This window comes from Megalops cyprinoides, chromosome 12 (assembly GCF_013368585.1).
Source record: "Megalops cyprinoides isolate fMegCyp1 chromosome 12, fMegCyp1.pri, whole genome shotgun sequence".
Lineage (NCBI taxonomy): Eukaryota > Metazoa > Chordata > Actinopteri > Elopiformes > Megalopidae > Megalops > Megalops cyprinoides.
This window is the reverse complement of record NC_050594.1, coordinates 20,438,594-20,462,897: the sequence shown is the minus strand read 5'-3', so window position 1 is coordinate 20,462,897 and position 24,304 is coordinate 20,438,594. Positions and strand designations below refer to the sequence as shown.

General features: G+C 42.1%; 2 protein-coding genes across 2 annotated transcripts; both read left to right on the top strand.

Annotated features, from left to right (window-relative positions):
• The first annotated feature begins 236 nt into the window (after nucleotides 1-236).
• Nucleotides 237-9,521, top strand: slc39a9 (solute carrier family 39 member 9). The gene is made up of 7 exons (XM_036542972.1): nucleotides 237-928; nucleotides 2,457-2,565; nucleotides 3,120-3,323; nucleotides 4,946-5,014; nucleotides 5,489-5,574; nucleotides 6,585-6,719; nucleotides 6,904-9,521. Exons 1-7 carry the CDS (start codon nucleotides 833-835, stop codon nucleotides 7,135-7,137), a joined length of 933 nt encoding a protein of 310 aa, XP_036398865.1. The 5' UTR covers nucleotides 237-832; the 3' UTR covers nucleotides 7,138-9,521.
• Nucleotides 9,522-10,676: 1,155 nt separating this feature from the next.
• On the top strand, nucleotides 10,677-24,128 carry plekhd1 (pleckstrin homology domain containing, family D (with coiled-coil domains) member 1). Its single transcript, XM_036542989.1, has 13 exons — nucleotides 10,677-10,822; nucleotides 11,287-11,380; nucleotides 14,550-14,639; nucleotides 14,828-14,904; nucleotides 15,841-15,932; nucleotides 16,185-16,237; nucleotides 16,661-16,755; nucleotides 17,044-17,137; nucleotides 17,259-17,452; nucleotides 18,906-19,038; nucleotides 19,295-19,439; nucleotides 22,997-23,146; nucleotides 23,383-24,128. Exons 1-13 carry the CDS (start codon nucleotides 10,677-10,679, stop codon nucleotides 23,535-23,537), a joined length of 1,518 nt encoding a protein of 505 aa, XP_036398882.1. The 3' UTR covers nucleotides 23,538-24,128.
• Nucleotides 24,129-24,304: the final 176 nt, after the last annotated feature.

The following is a 24,304-nucleotide window of genomic DNA, read 5'->3' as shown; positions in this document are numbered from 1 at the left end:
CCCCCGATTACTTTATGCCTTTGATCACAGATCAGACGGCTAACTCCAAATCGTTACCCCAACAATCAATGCAAAATTTTAATGCTGATTCAGGATCAGCTGGCAAGTGCTTCCACTCCTGTTGAGTGGCTGTGGAAAACACTTCCTGGCAACCCTATACGTGGCATTTGCCTGCGTGAAAGGGGTGAACCGGAAGGACGTGTTTGAATCGGAAATTGTTCAGAGACACTGCACCATGGATGTCTAGCTGGCGAGTTTTACAGCACGGTGATTTAGTTCAGTGCTTAAATACAGTTTATTAATTCAATTCAACACGATGCGGTTAATTTAGAAACCAGAGAATGACTGCATAGCTAGATATATACTCATATAACGTGTAACCAATCTAGAGATTGGTAAACGAATGCTAGCTAGTTGGCTGATATTTTGGCTACAGTTGAGAGGAGTAGCTAAGTTAGCTAGGTAGCTAGCTACATGCTGAAGGGACGTGATTTTACATCAATTACCAAAACATAGTATATAATTTAAACCGCCCACAAAGTATAGCTGCATAGCTGTTAAATTGAGCATCCTAATTGCTATCGAAAAGCTAATAGTTTTTACATTTGGACAAATGTGGCTAGATGTAACGTTTGCAAGTAAGCTAGGTAGCTATCTAGCTAGCTAAAGCAGAACAACCAACGCCATTTTCGCCGTTCGTTGTTTAGGTAGCTAGTCTCGAAAGCTGTCACTTGTTGCTAGATTTCTGTATTGACTGTGGTGTTAACAGTTTTGCTCGGTAAATAGACAAATAGCCAGCTAGCTATACAGAGAGTAACTCCAGATCGGTAAAATGGACGATTTCAGCTCGATTAGTTTGCTTTCGTTGGCAATGTTAGTGGGATGTTATGTTGCTGGAACCATTCCTTTGGCTGTTAATTTTTCAGAGGTAAGTATGTTGATATTATTGTGAATTATAAGATGTATGGTGGTGCCACAAGCCATTCAGTTTTTCTCGAAGGCAGTTGACTAGCTCTCAGTTGTTGAATTTAATTTCAGATGTGGGTTTGCCTACTCTTCGCTCAATGCAATAGATCCAGGGTTAGTACAGGAGCCAAGTCATTCCACAAAGTGTTTTTGGATCGGTGCAATTCAGAATAGAGATGTTATTAGTATTATCTAAGATCCTTTTTAGAATCTTCGGTGGCAACAACTGAAAGGTGAGAGACGTTGACAGTAAAAAAAAAAACTGATAAATCTGAACGTTGCCCTCAGAGCAACATGTTTAACTTGTAATGACACCCCAGCCTTTATTCCGTAAGTGATGTTTTACCATTACTGTGACATGTCGGTGTATGTTGTGGTTGCAACACTTACCGGACTTTAAAGTATTAGTTTCTGGACCCCGGGGCCCACTCTACTTGATCAGGAATTTTGGTTTCAGGCTCCCCGCTGACTTTAGAATTATATTGCAACATCGTTTTAAACTGAGGAACATATTGGCCTGGCAGTAACCTTATCTAAGTCCGAAATTTATGTTTTTTGTTCCCCAGTTTATGGCTGAAATGGTTTCGGGGTTGTGAGGGGGGCTTCCCCATAAGCAACATAAATTTGTGTTTTGTCAGATTTGCAATGTGTGGGGTTACTTGCAGACTCTGGAACTGTGTGTTTAGATTTGTCAGCTACCACAGTAGATATGCATTGTTTGCTATGATGATGTCACACAAAGCTTATCTGTTTTGCTGTCCTGTGGTAGGTGCACAGATTGGGTGGATTTCCACGCATACATTGTGAGCTCTCTTGTATCGTTCTGTGTCCACACATTGAGTCATTAGACTACTGGATACCTCTTATGGGTCATGTTGTGTGAAATCACCTAACTGATGCATTCTGATTTTTAAAATAACTTGTGCTTAAATGTTGCTCCCATCAAAATAACTACTGAGGGGAGTTGCATTGAAGCTCCTCATGTGCCTAATGTTATCGTTCTGCAGCGAGGTTTGTTCAGATGTTACGCAGGCTGTCTTAGTTGTTCATTCATCCAGTTTTCATGGGTGAGGTGAGGTAATATATGATAGTGTTGTATGAGCACAGCAAGCACTATACTGGGAGGTCCTGTAGCTTTAGATTGCCTTTTCAGGCCAGTGCAGCGAATTCGGTGATTACAGATGCACTGCATTATTATGTATATTTGTCTTTGTCACCCATTTTGTAATGGAATTGGGCTTGTGTACCATGACTGAAGAAAACCGGAGAGGGACAAGCCTAAGTCAAGCTGGTATTACCCAGAATGGCTCTATCGTAGACAAGAGGGGTGAGCAGGGAGTCTTATTACATGATTCCAGTGTCAGTTTTGGGCTTTGCCATCTGAGTCACAAGGAGTTGATGTGACTGTAAAATGTGTGCTTATGTTCTATTAGTATTATGATCAATGTGTTCATAGAATTCTCATTCTCCTCCTTTGCTTCTCCTCTAAGGACAAGCTGAAGCTTGTGACAGTGCTAGGGGCTGGGCTGCTGTGCGGTACCGCTCTGGCTGTCATTATTCCAGAGGGGGTCCATGCACTGTATGAAGAGGTCTTAGAAGGTAAGTGTATGCATGATGAGGTGGTGCATATTGAGTGAGAGTATATATGATGTGAGCGTTTGTGAGGAGGTGCTGGAGGGTGAGCGAGGACGTACATTAGATTTTGGAGTCGGACAGTGAGCTTGTGTATAAGGAAGTGTTTGATGGTGAAGGTGTGTATTAGGAGATGTTGGAATGTGAGTGTGTGTATTTGTGTATGCAGAGTGCTGTTTGCTTATTGAATGTGTGTGAGGAGTTGCAGAATGGTGACCATTTCTGCTGCTGGCAGTATTGTAATCCTGTTTTTTTTTTTTTGGGCAAAAGGGTAGTTTGTGTGTTGCCGGTGAGCATGCGTCTGTACGGGCGCGTTAGCATGAGTCTCTGCATGCACGTGAGTGTTTGTCTGTAATTTAATGAGCGTGTTTGTGCATGTGTGTATGTGAGCACATGCATCCTTGACTGTGTCTGTGTCTGTATGTATGTGTGTGTGTCTGTGTGTGTGTCTATGTGTGTGCGTGCACGCATGCACACGGGCACACAGCTCAAGCCATTGTTCATTGTCTCTGCCTGGGCAGGAGGGCACCATTCACACGGCCTGAGTGAGGGGGCGGGGGGTCTGGAGAAGAAAGCTGGTGTGGATGGATCGGTGGGTGCCGGCGGGGAACACTCCCACAGCCACGAGCAGCTACACGCCTACATCGGGGTGTCCCTCGTGTTGGGGTTCGTCTTCATGCTGCTGGTGGACCAGATCGGCAGCTCCCATGTACACAGCACAGATGGTCAGTTTTCCAGCCTGGTTATGCTCAGCACTTGTCACTAGTTGTTTTCTGCTGTGCTTAAGCTTGCTAAAATCTAGTGAGAACAAACAAAATCAGTCTGCAGCTGAGACTGTCTGCAACTGAGAACTGTTCAACAAGATATTTACATTTACTTTATATTTTTATGTGCACTTGTTGGAGGTTATATTTGGCACTGACAAGTGTATGTAGGTCAGTGCTGTAGTTCAACAGCAACATGCGTCAGAATTTTGATATATTTTCAAATTTACAAATCTCACTTCCCCAGAAGGTAGATCATGCATACAGAAACTTAACTGTTTGAATTTTAAGAATCCTGCAGTGTTGGGAACTGTCTCATCAGAAGCACTGAGTATGTCTTTGTCAGTAATTCACTTACAGCATATTATGATATTTCCAGCTGGTGTTTTTCCTTCAGTAAAAGCTCTTTAGATGTATCAGTTGCCCGTTGTGCTCATTTTAGTCCTCTACATTTTATACATTAAAATTCATCTTATTTAACCAAAAAAGGGCAGTGGCAGGAGCTCAATTTTAGCTCAAATGTTTAGGTTGCTGACCTTGTTATTATCAGATCATATCTATGCATTATGCTTTATTTATTTATACATTATTTATGGTCACAGGAGACAGTAAGCTTCAGTCATGTTTATGAGCAATGCCAGGCAGTATGCAATGTGAAAATACTTGAAATGGGTAGAAATACACTGGAAGTTCACTGACTGAGTTTATTTCATGCTTTTGCAAAACAGGTGTGCTATATATATGCTGATGCAGTTTAGAGCATATTAAGTGTGTCTAATGGAAAGAGAGGTGTGTTTTAGCAAGTTGGCACCATCCCAAATATGTATGCAAATTGAATATGCCGAGAATTATAATGAAATGCAAATCACACTTTCCCTGGCTCTTCTTTGCGGTTCGTTACCATTGTCAGGATAATAGATGTACCATTTAAATTGAATTTCAAATCTGATTTAGAGGTATTTAAACATTTTAGTATTTATCCTGAAAATGTGCATGTTTTACATTTCATTATAATTCTGACTTCTTTCAGAAATGCCACCACTAATAATCACCATGACTATAATCAGCTGTGAGCTCATACATGATTTAAAATAAACAAGTATGAATTTATTTTAAACCAATGTGAGGTTGTCAGGTAAATGCATTGAGAGAAGCTCTTTTGTACAGTAATTGAGAATGACTGATAAATGTCATGTTCAGTAATGTTTTCCATTTTAGGTTACAGCTTACTGTTTGAATATCTTTGGAGCCTTGACATTTTGTCTGAAGTCAGCCCACACATGGTTGCCAGTAGGAAGGCAGTGTGGATAGGACAGCTTTGCCACAACTTATTCTAGTTAAAAAGATGCATTGCTCTAGTCTGAATGTTATATTTATGATTTCACAGGTTTCTAGTGTGTATAATCATGGCTTCAAAGGCATATTATATAAGGGGAGAAAGTACAGTAGAATTATTGGTATTCATATATTAGAAATTTTAATGAAAGTGGGAAGCATTGAGTCAGTCACGTTGCCATGTGTTTGTTTCACAATTTCAGGTACATCCTACAAATGATGATGTTTTTTTCTTCCTTCCTGTTAAGATCCGGAGTCTGGGAGAACGGCAAGCTCAAAGATCACCACCACCCTGGGCCTGGTGGTCCACGCTGCAGGTAGACTGGAGAGCAGTGTGGGGTTGGCCAGAGGGGCAGTGTGAAAGTGGAGGGGGGGGTGTGGGCCTACGTAGGGGGGCGGAGAGGAGAGTGGCATGGGGTTGGGCAGGGAAGGAGTCTTAAATAGGAGGGGGTTGTAGGGTGGGCAGAGGGGCAGTCCTCGTAAACTGGGCAGGTCTCTGGGGTGTAATGGCAAGGAAGAGGTGCAGTGATGTACACAGAAAGAGAGCAATGCCAAAGAGTCTCTGTTAGTAAGAATTGTTGAGCAGAGTACATATTGTCAGAGGGGGAGTACTCATAGGTATTTTTTTGGGTTGTTTATTGGTAAGGATGAGTGTCTTGGGTACATTAACAGTGAGAGGTCTGCGGTCTGTAGTGGTTAAAAAAACTCATAGTACAGAGAAGGGTACAGTGGATGTAGTTTTAAAATGCTTTTGACTAAGTCACTTCAATCTCTGCTCTCTGTGCCCCCAGCTGATGGAGTGGCGCTTGGAGCGGCAGCCTCCACCTCCCAGACCAGCGTCCAGCTCATTGTCTTCGTGGCCATCATGCTGCACAAGGTAGGATTGCGTCAGCCTGTCCATCTCGGCCCTGTTCGTGCATGCCCAGCACAATGCAACTGTCCAGCTAAACTAGAGAGAAGACTCAGTGTTCCAGTAGGGAATGGAATAAATAGATTTTTTAGCATAGTAAAATTCCAGTGGAACATTGTGTTAAGTAAATAACTGCAAATGAAGTCATGTTTCTGCAGTGTTGGTCTAATCACAGTTTATAGCAGTTACAGCTCTGTGTGCTTTCAAACAGCCAAAAGTATGTATTCACCCCCTAAAAATTGTCCCCTGCAGTCCACAAAAATTGGCCCAAGACCCACATGTAGGTCAAGATCCAAAGAGTGAGTGTACACCACAGCCATAGTGGAATCTACAGACTATTAACTTCTGCTTCTTTTGCTGTTTGTGTGGACAAGCAAATCAAATTGAATCAAAATTTTAAGCAGTTAATCCACATAAAAAGTTACATGAATATTTTGGTTGGCAGCAAAAAGACTGGCAGTTTTCTGTACTCTGGCTAGCTAATTATTTCAGCTCTAATTTTGGCTAAGAATACTGAAAAAGGACAGTAAGCACACTCAGTGACTTTTATTGCCAGTCAGCAGCAGCTTTGGGGAAAATATTTCTTTTTCTAACTTAGTTTGAATACATTTTCTGTAGAAAAACTGTAGGAATGAAAGTATTGCTCCTTTGCAGCGGTTGCTGCTCTGTACAGATACCACTTTCAGTTTGGAGCTAGAAAGAAACACATCATACAACAGGGAAGCTATGATTCCGCTCTGTGTTTCAGTCAGTGCATTGCAGTTCCAGCAAGTGGCTAGACTTAATCTGCTAGGCCTCTCAGAAGTGGCTCTATACACTGCACTACAAAATGCATTTGCAGGCGAATGAAACATTTACCCGCACCTCCATATTTCCGTCTGCAAATTGCAGGAACATTGGGAGCATTTTGCACCCTTTTACACTTTTACACACAGGTGAACTTTACACCTGTCTCCTTTCAACCTCTTGTCGGTCAGGCTCCGGCAGCGTTTGGCCTGGTGTCCTTCCTGATGCACGCAGGGCTGGAGAGGAACCGGATCCGCAAGCACCTGCTGGTTTTCGCTCTGGCCGCTCCCGTCCTCGCCATGCTCACCTTCCTGGGCCTCAGTCAGGTAAGGCCAGTCAAGGGGGAGACGTTGTTGTGGCCACCCAGTTTGATGATAAACTCAATCCATTGCCGTAGAGGTGGGATGTAACTGTAAGTAGCCATACTGTATACGCTGTTTTTGTTGTGGCTTTGTGGCCCCTGTCGCACTCAACCTCTCTCTCATTGCCTTGCATCTCTTCTCCCTGCAGAGTAGTAAAGAGGCCCTGTCAGAGGTCAACGCCACAGGAGTGGCCATGCTCTTCTCAGCTGGGACCTTCCTGTATGTGGCCACTGTCCACGTCCTGCCCGAGGTGGGTGGGGCCGGTCACAGCCACGCCCCCAGTGGGGGGAGTGGCGGGAAGGGACTGAGCAAGGTGGAGGTGGGGGCGCTGGTGCTGGGCTGCCTCATCCCGCTGGTGCTGTCCATCGGACACCAACACTAGGGCGGACACTGGAGCCGGGAGGGAGAGCGAGGGGTTTCAAGACGGCGGCAAAACTCAAACCTATACAGATTTGAACATTCTTATTCCTCAGTGGGGGGTCACTTGATGTGTTGATGTCCTCACGGTGCTGGGACCGTGATAACGACTGGATCAGAAACCCCACTCCTCCCCCCCTACAGGAAAGTGGAGTGAGGGGGCGGGGCCTGAAGAGTTCGGAGGGAGGGTGTCTTGTGAATAAAGGCCCCATGTGCTGATGCAGTTGACATGAGGGAGTGCTGTCTCCCCATGAGGGAGGGCGACAGTTTATGTGTTTAATTTTAATTTAAAACGCTTTTTGGGGGAATCGGGGTAGGCAAGAGTTAGGTTGCTTGAGTATCAGTGGTGTTATGATTATTTCTTTAGTCATGTTTCAGGATAATGGTTATTTCAGCAGAGTTTTTAATTCTGAATTCTCAAAAAAGATTTTATAAGTAAAATTAATAGTAAGCAATTGAAAAACAAGACGATGCTCAGACAAGGCAAGACTATTGCAGAAAATAAGAGATCCCCTTTCATCTTGCAGCTCTAGTGATATTTTTCTTGTGGTGCAGAGGTTTGGAAAAATGAACAGAAAAGTTTGCGCCATATAAGCTGATTAATGCTCTGCCCCACAATGTGCAATAAAAATTTCACTATTGCTGTAATGTTGTAACTCTGTTTCTTTTAATAAATTGCAGAGTGTAAATACAGTATCTCCCATGTAACTGGCTGTTCCCTGTTATATCCAGATATCACTGTTGGATTTCCAAATGAATGTTTTCCTGAACATAAGGCTCACATTTCTCTACTGGTGAATTAATGGTTCTCTCCAGAGACCATATAAACACGTTTTCTGTACCTCTTGCTCTTTTCATACCATGTCATGAACATCTCTTTGCTTTGTCTTCTTTCTGAGATACAGAGTTGCCAAAATGTTGCTGATTTTCCTGGTCAGAGAGGCATTTATGATTATTGCTCTCTTCACGGAGAAAGCAAATGAGAACAAAATGTGTAGCTATACACAGACCAAGGAATAGAGTGGTTTTAATGAGTATGTTCAAGTACTAATGTTTTTTAAACAATGTATGTGGTGAATATGGGGGGAGGGGGGTGATTTTTTATTTTAAAGACTTGGTTGAATTGAGGGACCAGAGCAGGGGTTTTTTAGGATGTTAGTAGGGGGTCCCTGCAGGTCTCTGATATTTGGAACCTTAGGTTTCTTCTATTCTACATATTCTACAGACCCAGTAGGTATCTAACACAGCACTCTGACTGATTCATGCTGAGGGATACCAGGGTTGTCCAGTAATTATTATATTATTGTTATTGTCCATGTCAGACTTAAGCAATAATCATGTAACAGTTACAGCACAGTTAGTCTGAAAAAGCTCAGCTGAGTTGTTAATGTCAAAGAAGAACGAGCTTGACTATTGTTTGTTGTTTATGATGGGTTGTGGTTGTCAGTGTGACCAGGCCTGCTTTAGGCAGAGCTGATGTATATAATGTACATAGCAACGTTTTCCACAATCAAGTACTCTCAGCTCAAGGCCTGCAAAAATCACTCTGACATAGTGTGTGATGGTTTTCTCTCAATCTGATGGACTGGATCGAGTGCAAAGTGGCATGCTTGGCTAAGGATGGAAAAAAACTGTGTAATTTTTTTAATCAATCAAGTTGAAGCCAATATTTTACAGGAGAAATGTTATTTTCTTAACAATTCCTTTGAAAAAGACAATAGTTTAAAGCCCAGCAGTCAGGCCAGTCCCACCCCCCCATACTCATGTGTGTTCCCAGTGGGCGCGCTCTCTTACCTGTAAGCTGAAACTCTTTCATGTAATTTCCTGCCCCTCCTGTGGCTCGCGTTAATGGAGGCTCTTCACCTTATTTGATTATGGTCCTCCTGCCTCTCACCGGTTGGAAGTCTGTTATTTGTGCGTGCACTATATGCCAGTCCGGATCACTCATTTTACTCCCCGCGCTGCCTCCGTGGGGATGGATCAATGCAGTATTGTCATAGGGAGAGAGGAAGTGACGTGATGGTAACGGAAGAAATGGGGTGGGCTGTGTGGGCATGGTGCAGTTCACTCGCTGCCTCTCCCCTTTGGTCTTAGTAAATACTGTAACACATAAAGGGAAAGACCCCCCCTTCTCCTGAGTGCACACCTCTCACTGTCAGTAACAGGTTATCTTTCCCCCTACCTGGTCTGGGTCTATTGGGGGGGGGGGGTCATTGTCAGATTTCACTTCTTTTGGTTTACATGTGATCATTCCACAGGGAGTCTGCCTTATTTCCTTCTCTTGATTGTGAAACTTAACAGTCGTTGCAAAACTATGTGTTTTATGATGATTTAAATAAAGTTTTTTTAAATAGGTGCAATCTGGAAAAAAAGGTGTTCTGTGAATTATTAAAACTAACTTCCTCCCTTGTTGTACTGTGTCTAGTCAAGTGTTAGAAGTAAAAAAAAAGAAAAGAAATGGAGCGCAGAGGTCTGGATGAAAAAAAATTCAATTATTAAACTCGGTCAGTTGAAGATTATGTATTTGGTTGATAATGGGTACTAGTTCTGACTCAACATTTATTTGAAAGTGGGTGCATTCTCTCTGATATACAGATGCAAACAGCAAGTGTCCCATGTGACCTGTGAGGGGAGTAGCGTGTGTTCCACCCGCCGTGGAGCCGTCTGACACAGATCTCACTAAGTGTTATTATACACAAATCCACACGGCTCTCCCTGTCAGGAGACATGACAGGAAGTCCATATGTTATAATCCCCCTTCCATTAGCAGGAATCCACCTCTGTGGATTTGAGTCATGTAAATGCATATGTGTGCTATCTGTGAACATACTGTGCACTGCCATAAATTTCCCTGAAATGTCAAAATGCACTGTGGTGGGAAAGGGACATAATTATGTGTGATGCAAATCTTATCCTCAATACTACTTTCATTTCTACAGCAAAGGATTTGTGTGTGTGTGTGTGTGTGTGTGTGTGTGTGTGTGTGTGTGTGCGTGCGCATGCACTAGTGTGTACACAGTGTGTGTGCCAGGGATGGGCTTATTCTAAGCTGATATTGTTAAACTGTTTGGCTGTTGCTTCAGGTGACCTCCTACCTTTAACTTAAATTGTCTATTAGTGTAAAGGCATCACTGATGTAAACTCAGTGTGGACACATACCTTGGGCCCCCACTTAGGAGCAGTTAAATGGTTCTGCTGCAGGGAGTGCAGTAATCTAAATAACAGCTTTTTACTGGCAGCAAATAGGACTTGGATGGTATTGACCTTCCCTTTCAGATTTAGCCCCCCCCTCCCCCCGTGCCTCTCCCTCTCTCTTCCTCCTCTCCCTCTCTCTCAGGTCTTATATCCGCTCAGTCTGCTGACAGCGTTATTGGCGGTTGTATCATTCTGGCTCACTAATTTATCGGACCTGGTTTGACATTGTCGTGTTTGATTTTTTTTTTTTTTGATTCTATTTTTACTTCCCCGATTGCGTTCCCCCCCTTTCTGTGAGCCGGAGCGGCGATGTTCACCAGGTCCCTGTCGTTGTTACACTGGACGTCCATGGAGCAGGCGGACGCGGACGTGCTGGACATCAGCACCAAGGTGCAGCTGCACGGGGTGCTGTGGAAGAAGCCCTTTGGACGCCCCTCCACCAAGTGGTCCCGCAGGTACGGCCCCCACGGCACTCAGCCGAGTTACAGGACAGACTAGTCAAATGTATTACAGAGAATTTCTGACTCATGTACAGTGAAGTGTGTGCACTGTTCGAGAACAGTATGGTTTAGTAATGTGCATTACTGTGTTTGTATGATTGCGTTTACAGTGCATTATAGCTTGATATATGCACACTATATGAAAATACAGTTAGTTTGGCGGCATGTAATCATGTAATCCATTACAGTGTGGTTTAGTGTAGTGTGGCACTCTGTGCATGTATCTCAGTTGCGTCAGGTTCGTTACTGCACAGTAAAACACAGACTATGGTGCACTTGGATACAACTGGGAAATTTTTGGGGTCAGATTTAGTATTATTAATTTCAGGGCATTAGAAATACCCATTTATAGTGTGGTATATCGCTATACATAAACTCATTAAGTCTCATCTTTCTCTCTCTGCCTGACTTTCCCATAGATTCTTTATCATTAAAGACAGCTTCCTGCTCTACTATGCAGAGAATGAGAAGAGGAATTTTGATACTAACAGATACTTCAACATCCACCCCAAAGTGAGTGTGTTTTCCTGAGGGCCTTGGGACAGGGATGTGGTAAGATTACTTAGTTATATGAAGGAGGTGGCGCTGGTGAAAAAATGATATAATACTGCAACATAATGAATACAATGCAACTTTAGTTCAATGTCATGGATGAGATTTTAAGGACCTGTCAAAAAAGCCCATAAATAATGTGTTCGTTTAATGGCAGATTTCTAGCTTCATCCTAAAATACTAACTAGTTGAATGGCGGACCCTTTTAAACTGTTTTTACCGTGGAGAGCGCTGTACCTCCCACTTTAAATGACACAGATTTTGTAAGCCCTGCATGCGCGCAGGTTCTGAAAGAAAATGAGTAATGCGCAAGAGCTCGGCCTGCCACACATCAGTTCCATTACACAGAGGATGTGGGAAGAATCACTGTGAAACGTGAACTGTTTAAGAATATCATCTCTGCTTCTGAGGAATGACATTCTAATGTTAATGTGTGTGTGTTAATGTGTTCAGAAGCCAGTCTCCCCTAAACATAACTGGACATAAGACTGCTGCAAGTGTAAACAACGTCATTGCTGGTGAAACAATGTTACCCTGAATGCATTTTCATGCCGTGTTCGATAACATCAGCTTGAAGCCTGTTTTTGGTGTACTGTAAATAATTTATTTGTTTATAATGAGGCAGGCTGCAGTTGGTGACAGGTTCATCCGAGAATAGCATATGCATTCACAGAACGGGATGAGCAGAAGTGCCCAATGAGCAAACATACAGCATTACCAACACCAGGTTTTACTGGCATGCCTAGTGATATAAATATAAAGTAAAATAGAAGATAGAAAAAAAATAGAAGAAATATAAGTGCCCATATCCAACTGTCTGACCAGTTCGTTGCCGTTATATCTTACCAAGAAAGTTGGGATGCGTGATTAAAAAACTGGAGATGTTTTTCCACAGAGTTTTGTGGTGGGCAGTACAACAAATGCACAAAATACAAAACATGCTTAGGAAATTAGTTTTTCCACTGGAAAGCAAGAACACTTGAGTGATTTTTTTAAATGTGGTAAAATTTCTAATGGCTTTCAGCTGGGTTGGCAGACCATACCAATCACTAGGCATCTTAAAGCTAAAAGCCTTTATTCCTGAGCTTATTATATACTCTTGAGACTTGGAAGCAAACATTTTCCTTTTTTGGAAGAGAATAATCGTGCATACACTGAATTAACAACACTTTTTAAAATAGTTTGCATTATTACAGATGGGCTTGTAAAGCTATTGAAGCCAATGCAATTGATTTCTTTTCGAGGTGATTAAACACTATAGCTGAGTGTACATTACACATTGATTGGTTACATAGTGACAACAAAGATCACATCGGCAGAGATTATAGTAAACAATATCCAGTCCATGGAGTTGTGAGTGGAATGCATTTTCATTTATAATATCTTCATAATCCAAAATATGACTTGGATTGAATATTGCAAGATGCCTGTTTGCATTTTCTTTTAATAGAAATATTAGCAATGATTAATTTTGAGAGCAAGTATTAAAATAACATCCTCAAGACATGCAGCATACTATAAGGACTAGGCATTAACTGTGTCATATCCATTTTTCAGTGTTCTCTACTTGATTGATAATGGGTTGTTAAATAAAATGGAAAAGCTTCTCAAATCTGTCATTCCTTGTTCAGGTGCACCACAGGGTTTTGTACTTCTTGTAACTGGAAGAGAAGATGAAACCACATACAGGGATAAGGCTGATGAATTTGTCAAATGGTGCTAAAAGAGGAGCTCAAATAATTGATGCTCAAAAAAATAAACCTACGAGTTGCTTCAATGACATCGAGGTCTGCCCTCCAGTTGGTGTCAAACTGCACTGTAGTGTGCTATGAGACTTGTGGTGCGAAACACAGCTATTGGCTGCATGTGGGAGTTTGTTTCACTTCAGCGCTAAAGCAGAGGTTGCTGTGGTGAGACAAGCCTAATGTAAACCTGTCGATTCTAAACTGGCTTGCGATAAAATGTTGTGCTTTCCCAGGCAGCTAATGCAAAAGGCAATGACCCAGTTTTATAAGGCTGTCATCAAAAAAGCTCTCACCCTCTCCATCAAATAATGGCTTGAACGTACTGCGCTGCATGAGAACTGTAGATACACATGCTAAAGATTATATGACAAATGCCTAGAGGACTAAAACTGTACGCTGACACTCTGATGTTCTGCCATTTTGGCTCTTTTTTTGCTCTTCTTTATATGTCAAAGTACTGTTTTGTAAATGCATATTTCTGTGAATGCACTTATCCATGCTTTTTTAATGTTTTAGTATTGTTTATGTTTTTATGCTGTTTTTGTTGTCAATGAACACCAAGACATATTTCTAGGAACATTGGTTCATATAGCAGTACAATTTTGATTCACTTAATGGAACTTCTACCTGGATAACAAATTTGTTACCCCATGAATGTACCAGTTTTATTGCACTAAATAACTTGGTTAGGATTCAGTCTTAGTCTTATTCAACACCAGTTTATTTACAACAGATCTGTAACAAAAACAATGTGGAGAAAAAGAACAATCTGTGATATAGTATATTCCTTCCATCTGTATGTAATACTGTGTTCTTGGCATTTGAATTAACATTAATGTGGTACATTCTGTGGGCAGATCATTAACAAAAATAGAAAAAGATATGGTAGCACTATTGAACAATTCAGTGCATCCCATTTCATTCCAGCAGCTTTCCCCAATACCCTTCTGACACACGTTACTTTCTGTTACTAAGATGAGGCTGGAACTAATTCATCAGGGAAACAAATGTTTTGTGATATTGTGATCAAACTGATGAAATGCCTCAGTCAGATTAAAAATGTAATTTAATAACTCAATCAGAATAAGACAATACATCTGTGATGTGGCCTGATCTGATGAGGAGATCAAATAATTTACTAATTTCACTAATGCTGTTTACGTATTATGAACTAATGGATACTTTAATACATGGTGCCAACCACTTAAGAAATATCTTCTGCCCATCTAAAGCTGATTTCCTTTTTTTAATAAGTTCATTATTCAAATATTTTCCACCTTGAATTGCCTGTAGTCCTTTCATTAATCTTGATCTCTGTGTTGCCCCCTAATGCCTAAAATGGCCTTCCAATTGCAGTTGGATCTTCATCTTTGTGCTTATTTCAGGGAGTGATTCCACTGGCAGGATGTGTGGTAGTTCCCAGCGATGAGCAGGGAATGCCATTTGCCATGACCATCACTCACGAGGACTTCACAGTAAGTTCTGTGCCGTAATGATGATGGTGTTTAGTAGTGGTATTACCGCTGTTACTGTAACATCAGTAACAATATGGATGATGAAGAAGGTAATAATGATGAAGGCAAATAGGTTGTAGACAGGTTGAAGTTAAAGATGTTATTCACTTGCTATCACTTCTTCTCGCTTACCCTTCCTTTAACTCCAGGGCAATGTTGTCCTGGCAGCAGAGTCTGAGGCAGAGCAAGCGCAGTGGCTGGAGATGCTGCAGGAGTCTGGCAAAGTGTGAGTCTGCCCCCCCCCCCCCCTCAATAAACCGCCCCCCCCCCCCCCCCCCCCCCCCCCCTCAATAAACCGCTGGATACTCACCTCCAGCAGCACCTCCTCATTATTGCAGGCACTGCAGCAGCTGAAATCCGACACCATTTCAGAACTGCATATACTGAAACTTCTGAGATTTGACACCATGTCAGCACTGCATACATTGCATACACTGCAGCAGCTGAAATTTGGCACCACCTCAACACTGCATACACTGCAGCTGCTGAAGTACAGCACTGTGTCAATATTGTATATACAGCAGCAGGTGAAATTAGCACCATTTCAGTACAGCACACACTGCAGCAGCTGAAATCTGATACCATTTTAGGACTTTAGCAGCTGAAATCTGATGCTGTTTCAGTACTGCATACAGTGCAGTTACTGAAATCTGAAACCATTTCACAACTGCAGACAGTGCCGTGATTCAAATCCAGCACTATGTCAGTATTGCATATGCTGCAGCAGCTGAGATCCAGCACCATTGATGAATGGAGACAACCCAACCTTAGCACCTGCAAGGCATGCTTCTGAAGAATTAGCAGAAATAGTCTCAGATACTGACCCCCTGAGTCCATTGTTTAAATATTGAATCCTCATAAAGATTTTCTGAAGTACAGCTTCTTAAGTAAAGTTACAGATCTAGTGCTGCCTGGATTATATCGATTTATATGGTTAATTGTCAGCAGTTTCACTGGCAAAATTTTCCAGTAACATAACACTAAGTTTCACTGATGGAACTCAGGGTATTATTCTGTACAGTATATGTCATACAACTGATTATTGAATGTTATGAATGCATGCTTGTAGAGAGTACTGGCTGCTTTACTCTACTATAGTCCTTGGCCTTTGACCTCTCTCTCACACTTTGATGTCATTTGGTTGTTGTTTTCTTACTCTCAGTACCTGGAAGAATGCCCAGCTGGGTGAGGCAATGATCGAGAGTCTGGAGGCACAGGGCCTGCAGCTGGCCAAGGAGAAGCAGGAGTATCTGGGTAAGGAGGGGCAAGGGCACTTGGCGTGGAAGGTGTAGGCGGAGCCTGGGGTAGATAACTAAGAGCCATTTTGAAAAATACACTTTGGTCACAGATAATGTTTTTAACAATGCCTGGGTTATGCCAGGGTGACACAGCCTGCCCCTCCCACCACATGGACGGTAAATAACAGACTTCAAGCCTGTGTGTCTGCTTTCAGATGCACTTCCTGAAAGCATTGACAAATGAGCTGGTTGTGTTTGCTGTACCCAGATAAATTGATGGAGGAGACAGAGGAACTGTGCCAACAAAGAGAAAAGAAGGAGGTCAGTCATTCTTCATATTCTCTCTACACATCACATTCTGTCACATGTCAATGGTCACACCATGTCACTAGTCTAACCAAATAATGTCACACTATAAGGTACTGCCCAGATTCTTCACATTTTCATACATATTTTCAAAGTGATATAAATCTGTATTTTTTGGTGCATATGATGATTGTCTGTTGTGTGTGTATTATAATTGTACATGTTTGTGAGGTTTCATTGTGTGTGTTGAATGTGGATTATGATTGTGTGTGTACTGTGTGTATTAAAATGATACATGTTTGTGAGGTTTGATCGTGTGCGCTTAGAGTTGATTATGGTAGTTGTGTATGGATCGTAATTGTGCGTACTATATGTGTATTATGTTTGTGGACGCTGTATGTGGCTTATGCATGTGAATTATGATTGCGTGTGCTGCAGGAGCTGGAGCGGCTGAACCAGGTGCTGGAGGAGGAGAAGCAGAGGTTCGAGGAGGTGGTGCAGGAGCTGAGAATGGAGCAGGAACAGATTAAACTGTGAGAAAACATCACCAGCAAACAGACATGGGCATAGTGGCTGCCGCTGCTGTATGTGGGTGGAAAATACAAACACGTGTTCTGTGTTTTTCCAGGGACCTGATGTATTTTTGTCATATGTGAACACTTAACTGTTTTATGCTCTGAGGCAGTGAGTGTATGTCACGTGTGCTGTCTGGGGAATGTGTCTATGTGTGTGTGTGTGATGTGTGTGCATATCTGTGTAAAATATGAACATGCTTATGCTATGTGTTGTTAGGCAGCATACTGACGTGTCTCTGTTGTCAGAGAGCTGGATGGCACTGCTCAGTCACTCAGAGGTGTGGAGTCAGAGAAGAAGGAACTCCATAGTCTGACCACACTGTTGCAGAAATCTCTGGAGGTACAATATACAGTAGAGACACACGAACACTGACATGCTTTCACACTCTCCTGTACACATGCATGCATGCACGCACACACACACACAGTGCATAAGCTAGCGTTTTTCTCTGTGCACTTAGGAATTGTCCCAGGAGAAGAAACGCACTCTGGAGCTACTGCGCGCCAAAGAGCAGGAAGGGGCGGGGGTGTGCGAGGTGGAAGCCCCAGCTGCTCCACCGGACCCTGGAGACCCCGGCCTTCTGCATGGGAATCTGCAACAGATCGAGGAGCAGATGAGGAGCCTGCAGAGAGAGAAGGAGCAGGCAGAGGAGAGGTTAGAGGGGCTGGGACATGCATGTACAAAATAGCTCTAGCTAAGAGAGGGCTGTCCCATCTTCCCATATATCCCAAGGATGTTGAAATAGTGGGCTGGCATTCCCCGAAATTACAGCCTCAAACTGGAGGGTGGGTTCAAACTTCAGTTTCTACTTTTATGTTTGATGTATTCAAGTCATTTATGTCTGTTGTGTGCCAAAGTGTACTCCCTCTTACTATTGCATTAATTGCTGACTTGAGCATTCATATCTGAGATGTCAACTCAGTGAAGGAATATTAAACTTAGAGAATGAACTAATTGTGGGGAGAAAGTCTTCACTAGTTAGGTACTGAGCTTTGACAAAAATAAAACAAACTCCATGAATCCAGCAGACTGATATCGACATAGCTTGACCAACAGGAAAAGACACCAAGCCAAAATATCCTTTAATAAGAGGAAGTGCAATAAACACTGATGCCACTTAACTGTGGGAGGTAGTCAGCTGAGCTACTCACTGCTGATTACTGAGATCATTCATAGATCTCTCAGTGTAATTACAGCTCAGTGAAGTGGGGTGCTGAAGCATCGATACGCCCATTGATAGAACTGAACTCACCACCTGCTCGGAGTCTGTTCCAAAACTGCAGTATGAGGCCAGACGTTTGTGTATAAAGTAACTCTGGCTCCTCCGTGCTCACATAAGGGTGTTTGTGTATTTGTAATTCAGAGTGTGCCTCATCATTTTCCATTGTTTATGAGTATTTTTTTCAGCAGTCATGTCATTCTTTAGATATGCTGAGGACAGAAGCCGTTGTTTGAGTGATGAACTGTAAAAACTTGAATTTAGGCTCATTTTGGTCAAAATTTTAAAACTGCAGTTGAAAGGATACCCAGCATGCATTTTGGGCTGTTGAAGCAGTACTGGGAAACTCAGCATGTGTGCCAACTTACATCTCTGGAGCTGTGGCTGGTCGAGCGTCATTCAGTGGCAGTACCATGGTTGAGAGGGCAGGCCTGGACACTAAAGTGGAAACATTTATTGACCCTTAATCAGGCCTAAGCATCGATCAGAAATGACTAAATGTAGTGACTCACCGCCCTGATAGACTGGGAGGCAGGAACAACCTCAAGGGCGAAACACAGGGCTGGGTGGCAGAGTAGGTTTTGTTTGGATTTTCTCTGCTCTGCTGTGGGGCCTAATATAACTTTGTATTATGCCTGTGCTCAGTATATGCAGCACAATGCTACTGGAAAAACGACCTTGTCTTGATTTTTGTCAACATAAATGAGCTATGCACTACATCACCATCCTTCTGTAATTTGACCTGCGAATTATGGATCAGATAGCAGCTAAACTGAAGAGAGCTTTGTACATTTAAAGTCAGCATGGAGCCGGAAATTCCCTCTCCTTTTCTGAGGCATTTGTGGTGGTATTTATCTGTGTATATGTTACCTTTGTTTTCCCCTTGAGGCTGAAGGAGAATGAGCAGCGAGCCAGGGTCCTGCAGGAGGAGAGAGAGTTCTACTCCTCGCAGGCGCGGACGCTGCAGCGGTCGCTGGCGGAGCTGACTGCCAATAAGGAGCAGACTGAGGCGGAACTGAAGGTGAATACAGGTGGCGTTGACGCATTGTGCCAGAGCGAGGCTGGGAGCGTTAGATCACACTGAGAGATGCATCAGTCACTCCACCCCTTCAGCCCAAATCTGTCATTGTGAAATAACCTTGTGGTGCCTCCTTTTTGCTCTGAATCCTGACTTCCCCTCCCTGTCTAACTGTTTTCCTCCCTGTATACTCTTCCTCCCTCCTCCTCCCTCCCTTCCCCTCCCCTCTCTACTCCCCGGCTCCTCCTTGCGGCTCCAGGCTGAGATCGAGGCGCGTGTGGAGCTGGAGCAGAGGCTGAAGCTGGCAGAGGAGGCTCTGCAGAGTCTTGAGCAGGGGCTCAACTCACTGGAGCGCTCTAAAGAAAGGGATGAGAGGATGAGGGGGGACGTCAGCCAGCTGAGGAGTGAGTGCAGCCTTACACATCTACACACACACACACACGCACAAACACAGGCATGATCTCTCTCACACACACAAACACACACACAAACACACACACACACAAACACACACACACACACACACGCACAAACAGAGGCATGATCTCTCTCACACACACAAACACACACACACACACACGTACACACACACACACACACACGCACAAACACAGGCATGATCTCTCACACACACAAACACACACACACGTACACACACGCACACACACTCAAACACAGACATGCTCTCTCTCTCTCTCTCTCTCTCTCTCTCTCTCTCTCTCACACACACACACACACACACACACACACACACACACACACACACATAAACAAAGTCACGCTCACACACAGACAATCGTACACACATCTCCCATACTTACAAAATTACTGTTTGCAATAATATGTAGAATATAATTACAGAATTGCTTTAGCATTTAAATCAGTTATGACTGTTTCCAATTGATTTATTTTGGTGGCAAGTGATTATTCCAAGTGATTACTTAAAACGGTTTCCATTTTAACTCTTGAAACCATTTTAATTATAACTTAGCCATGCTGAAAATGCAGTAGTTTTATATTTTCACTGGTCATAATCTGGTTTTGCCGTAAGTTGTCTTTGTTGATCAAGCATTCAGAATTCTGAATAGTCAGATATAAATGACCAGGTCAGCATTTTACTGAGTGCCATGTTAATCATATTCCTGATAGCTTTTCTAAATAATTTTCTTCAAAATTTGTATGTCTTTAAATGACTTCTCAAACATCTTAAATCACATGTCGCTTTATTACTTATCTATAATGGGGGTTTGAGTTATGTCTTCTTAATTTTTTAATGGCAATATACAGTAAGATATTAATACCATTCCATTTTTTCCCCACTTCAGCCTAATTTAATTTAATGCTGGACAGTATACCTAACATTGTAACAGCTGCTGAGCTGGCAACATTAATTCTGTGTTGTGGCCATTATTAGATTTATAGCTTTATTAACTAGCTTCATGACAGATTGGGAACGAAATTGCCAGGAAACTCTACATGTGGTGGGGTGGTGGGGGGTCATATTGGAAGGATTTAATGAACCTCAAAGCTAGCAGAGAGCCTAGACCTTTTCAATGTCGTCAGTACAAACAAAGGCCAGAGTTAGCCAATAAACATGGGGCAGGCATTGTTGTGTATTTTAATGGAGGAAAAATGATTGGTTGTCAGTTGTTGGCACCCCCATTATGGAGACCTCAATCACAGCAATGCACTTTCCTCTTTTGTCTGTCCCAGAAGCATTGAGAGTCATTGGTTCTGAGCCAGTGCACTGGACCAGTTGATGACTATTGATAACTCACCATGCATTTTTGCTATTAGTGCCCAGTTTTAAGATGGGCTGTGGCCAAATTAAAATGCTGTCTTCACTAATGGAGTAAGTGCCCCAATATCCATTGACTTGTAGGATAATGGTCATTGCAGATATTTGTATGGTTAGCTCACCATTAATCATCTTTCTGATTTTAAATTCATCTTTAGGGGTTGAATAATTAATTTACATTTCCCATTAGTGTGTGTACTGAAGAGTTTTTATGTAGTTAATTAATTAAAATCTTATCATAATGTTGTTGGCCCTGTGAATGTGTTTCTCTGCTTCAACTGTTGCTAACTAATAACAGGTAATAACTGTTAATAATTCTGTGAATTGTGTCCATCACATTTTGACAGATGGTGCCTTTGGAATAGACCATAGCGGCAAAATACTTTTTTACTATATAAGGGAGGAAAAAAAACATTTTGTCGTGTTACTTCAGACTCATTATAAAAAGGATGCAAATAAACTGACATCTCAACATTTATAGCAACAATTGAATGTATACCGTTCCAGTATATAATCATTTTACCTCACTGCCAAAACAAGTGAGTAAAGGTTCCTTTCTGGGAATTACATTTAAAGCACAAGGTGGATCTGTCTGGATTTATCTTTTGGAGACAAACCGGAGTTAAATAATTCATTTGAACTGAAGCTCTTGTATGTTAATGGAAGTGCATTTGGGGTATAACAGTTCATGGTCCACTATATTAATCCCTTATTAAGATCATTAATCTTTTCAATACTTCAGTCAATCCCCCTGAGCCTACTTTTACAGAGTCTGAAGAGATTAAGCTCTTAAGTCTTTTTTGTAAGTCATCTTTTTAAGACCCAGGAGCAATCTTATTGCCCTTCTCCCTACATTTTATAGGAATTCTGTGTATTTTTGTTGTATTTTGACTAAAATTTAAATACAGTATTGTTTTGTAGTATTTTGTTATTCTTTTTCTGCTTTTTCTCCCCAACTGTGGAACTGGCAGTTGTACGTAAAGTTCACCTCCTACATAGAAGTGCAGTGACTGCAGTCCTCCAATACACTCCCAGGCGGCCAGTGGCTGTTTTTCAGACTACAAGTCCTACAGTACATAGCAGTGGAGCAAACACAGACTGAAAGATAGGTGCATTTTAACTGACATCATTGAAATGATTTGCAAGTTCCCCCCCGAGATGCCGAAGAGTGCCTTTGAGGGGACGCCTCACCAACGCCTGCTGTGTTCTCCAACTGCGGACTCCCAGTCATCAATGGCTTATGACACAGCCTAGCTTTTGACTTGAAAAACTTGGGCTGTCTGAATACAGTGTCTAATCACACTTTTCCATATGCCATCAGAATTTTAATTACCAACCCTCATCCCCAATTTGCTTTCAGAATGTGAAAGTGGAGCGAATAGGAGATGATCAAATTTTAGCTCTTTCCTAAAGATAAGGATTGGTATATACAGTATATACAGTATACAGTATATACCAAGTATACAGTATACAGTATATTCAGCAACAAGGGCAGTGAGTTGTTATACCTGTGAGCAAGGCACTTAGTGTGAATTGCTTCAGTAAATATCAAGCTGTATAAATGGATATGTAAATTGTGTAAATGTGTCTCCATAAGAGGGTTTGCTAAACAAAAAAATATAAAGTAACCAACTGACTAACCTTTTGTCACTGTATAATATACGGTAGACCTTGGTTAGCTAGCTACCATGGTTGCTAGATGAGTTCAATAAATTATGCCTTCCTATCAATAATTAGTTAGCTAAAAATGTCTAAAAATGTAACACTATAGTAAATAAGTAATAACTTGTGTTACTGAGATGCAGTAAATGTTAGAATTCTGCATGTGAAATAGCAGCGTTCATCTACTCATATATGCTCCTTTGAATGTAAATATTACCCTTTATCATTGCTTGGCTCTGGTGTAATTTGCATAAACTTTCTTCTCTCTTGTGATGACTTGTTGCTAGGATACATTACATCATCCTTGTTGTGCATCATCCTCTCCCTTGGTCAAATTAGTAATTGTGGCTCCTCAAATTGTGTGGTGTGATTGCCCCCTACTGAACACTTTGCAAGGAGCATCAGATAGCCATGGATATTCAGCTAATGATCATGAAGGAACTGTGTCATCATGACATTGAGGTTAACCTGTGTTTTTGTGGTGGGGGGGTATGTTCCTAGAATTCTTTGAGGAGTGTATCTGTGCTGCAGAGATAGAGGCCAAGATGCCAGCCATTATGAAGAACGCGGTGTACATCCACAAGGCTGCGGCGAGACGCATCAAGAGCTGCCGCGTGCAGAGGAAGGTGAACAGGCACCACTGGGCCCAGTGTGAGTACAGCAGGGGTGGCAGTGATGTGCACAGCGCACACACACTTATGCATCTCGGCAGACAAAAAGACAGGAAGAAAGGGAGTACGTACAGCCTATCCCTGTACAATGGAATACAATCATAAGTATGTGTATAATTAATTAATTAATCAATTATGATAATGATTAATCGTAATGATCCAGCCTCTCTCTTGCTCTCTCTCTCTCTCTCCCTGTGCTGTCATGCTGCTGGCCAGTAAAACATTCGAAGTCCTTTGTCCTTACGGCCAGTGAGGAGCCGTCTCTGGAGGACCTGAAGGAGACAGCCCGTCGGCTCACCTGCGACAGCACTTTCCGGGAAAAAATGTACAAGATCATGTCCCGTCAGGACCCAGTGAAGGCCGAGGACTGACTGTGGGACACAGCGAGCGCGTGTCTCTGGGGACCAAATGGACCGCCGGTCAACCACTGTTCTGTCGTGATTCATTCTGGAGCACCTTTAGATTTTATCCCAGTCTTGAATGTTTAGTTTGAGGATACAGCTGAGTAGGTCTAGAGAGGAGATTGGGAACCATGAAGCATCTTTAACCTGTATATAAAACTTAATGTTTAATGGTCAGTTGCCCTTAGTACATGCTTTAAATTGCATCAGCTTGGTTAATAGATGGATATCAGTTCGTTTTTGATACCCTGTGACTTTACTGGTTGATAGCCCAAGTGTCATTAGAAAACAGGTGAATGAATGAAAACAAATATTATCTCTATCCTTCAAGTTTTCAATAGAAGACTATAATATTGTCACTTATAAAGGAAATGTGTATAAAAAAAGTCTGGCCAATCAATAAATGAGAAGGGTGGAGTTTTAAAATCTAGAGAAGTCTGCAGACTCCATCATGGCTACGGGGTGCAGTAAGTAGCTATACATGACAAACTTACACATTAGTGTAGCATCCGGTCAGAAAATTAGAGAATTTTGTGAATCTTACAAGAGTATAAATGATAAACCAGCACCAGACTGTGCAAATAAATATTCGTTGTACAAATTCAGATATTCTGTGGTTATCTGTTGCAAATTTTTTTATTTTGTAGGAGATTCACTAATATCTTGCTGTTCATAAAACACTTTATATTTAGCCTGGAATGCTTGGCACATTGTGACTGATAGACTTTTGAAAGGAG

Excerpts from the sequence above, each read along its gene's own strand:
- slc39a9 (XM_036542972.1), top strand. The coding sequence starts at position 833 with ATGGACGATTTCAGCTCGATTAGTTTGCTTTCGTTGGCAATGTTAGTG. Across the intron at positions 5,575-6,584 it reads TGGCCATCATGCTGCACAAG|GCTCCGGCAGCGTTTGGCCT; the intron begins GTAGGATTGCGT and ends CTTGTCGGTCAG. Across the intron at positions 6,720-6,903 it reads CCTTCCTGGGCCTCAGTCAG|AGTAGTAAAGAGGCCCTGTC; the intron begins GTAAGGCCAGTC and ends TTCTCCCTGCAG.
- plekhd1 (XM_036542989.1), top strand. The coding sequence starts at position 10,677 with ATGTTCACCAGGTCCCTGTCGTTGTTACACTGGACGTCCATGGAGCAG. Across the intron at positions 14,640-14,827 it reads TCACTCACGAGGACTTCACA|GGCAATGTTGTCCTGGCAGC; the intron begins GTAAGTTCTGTG and ends CTTTAACTCCAG. Across the intron at positions 16,238-16,660 it reads AACAAAGAGAAAAGAAGGAG|GAGCTGGAGCGGCTGAACCA; the intron begins GTCAGTCATTCT and ends CGTGTGCTGCAG.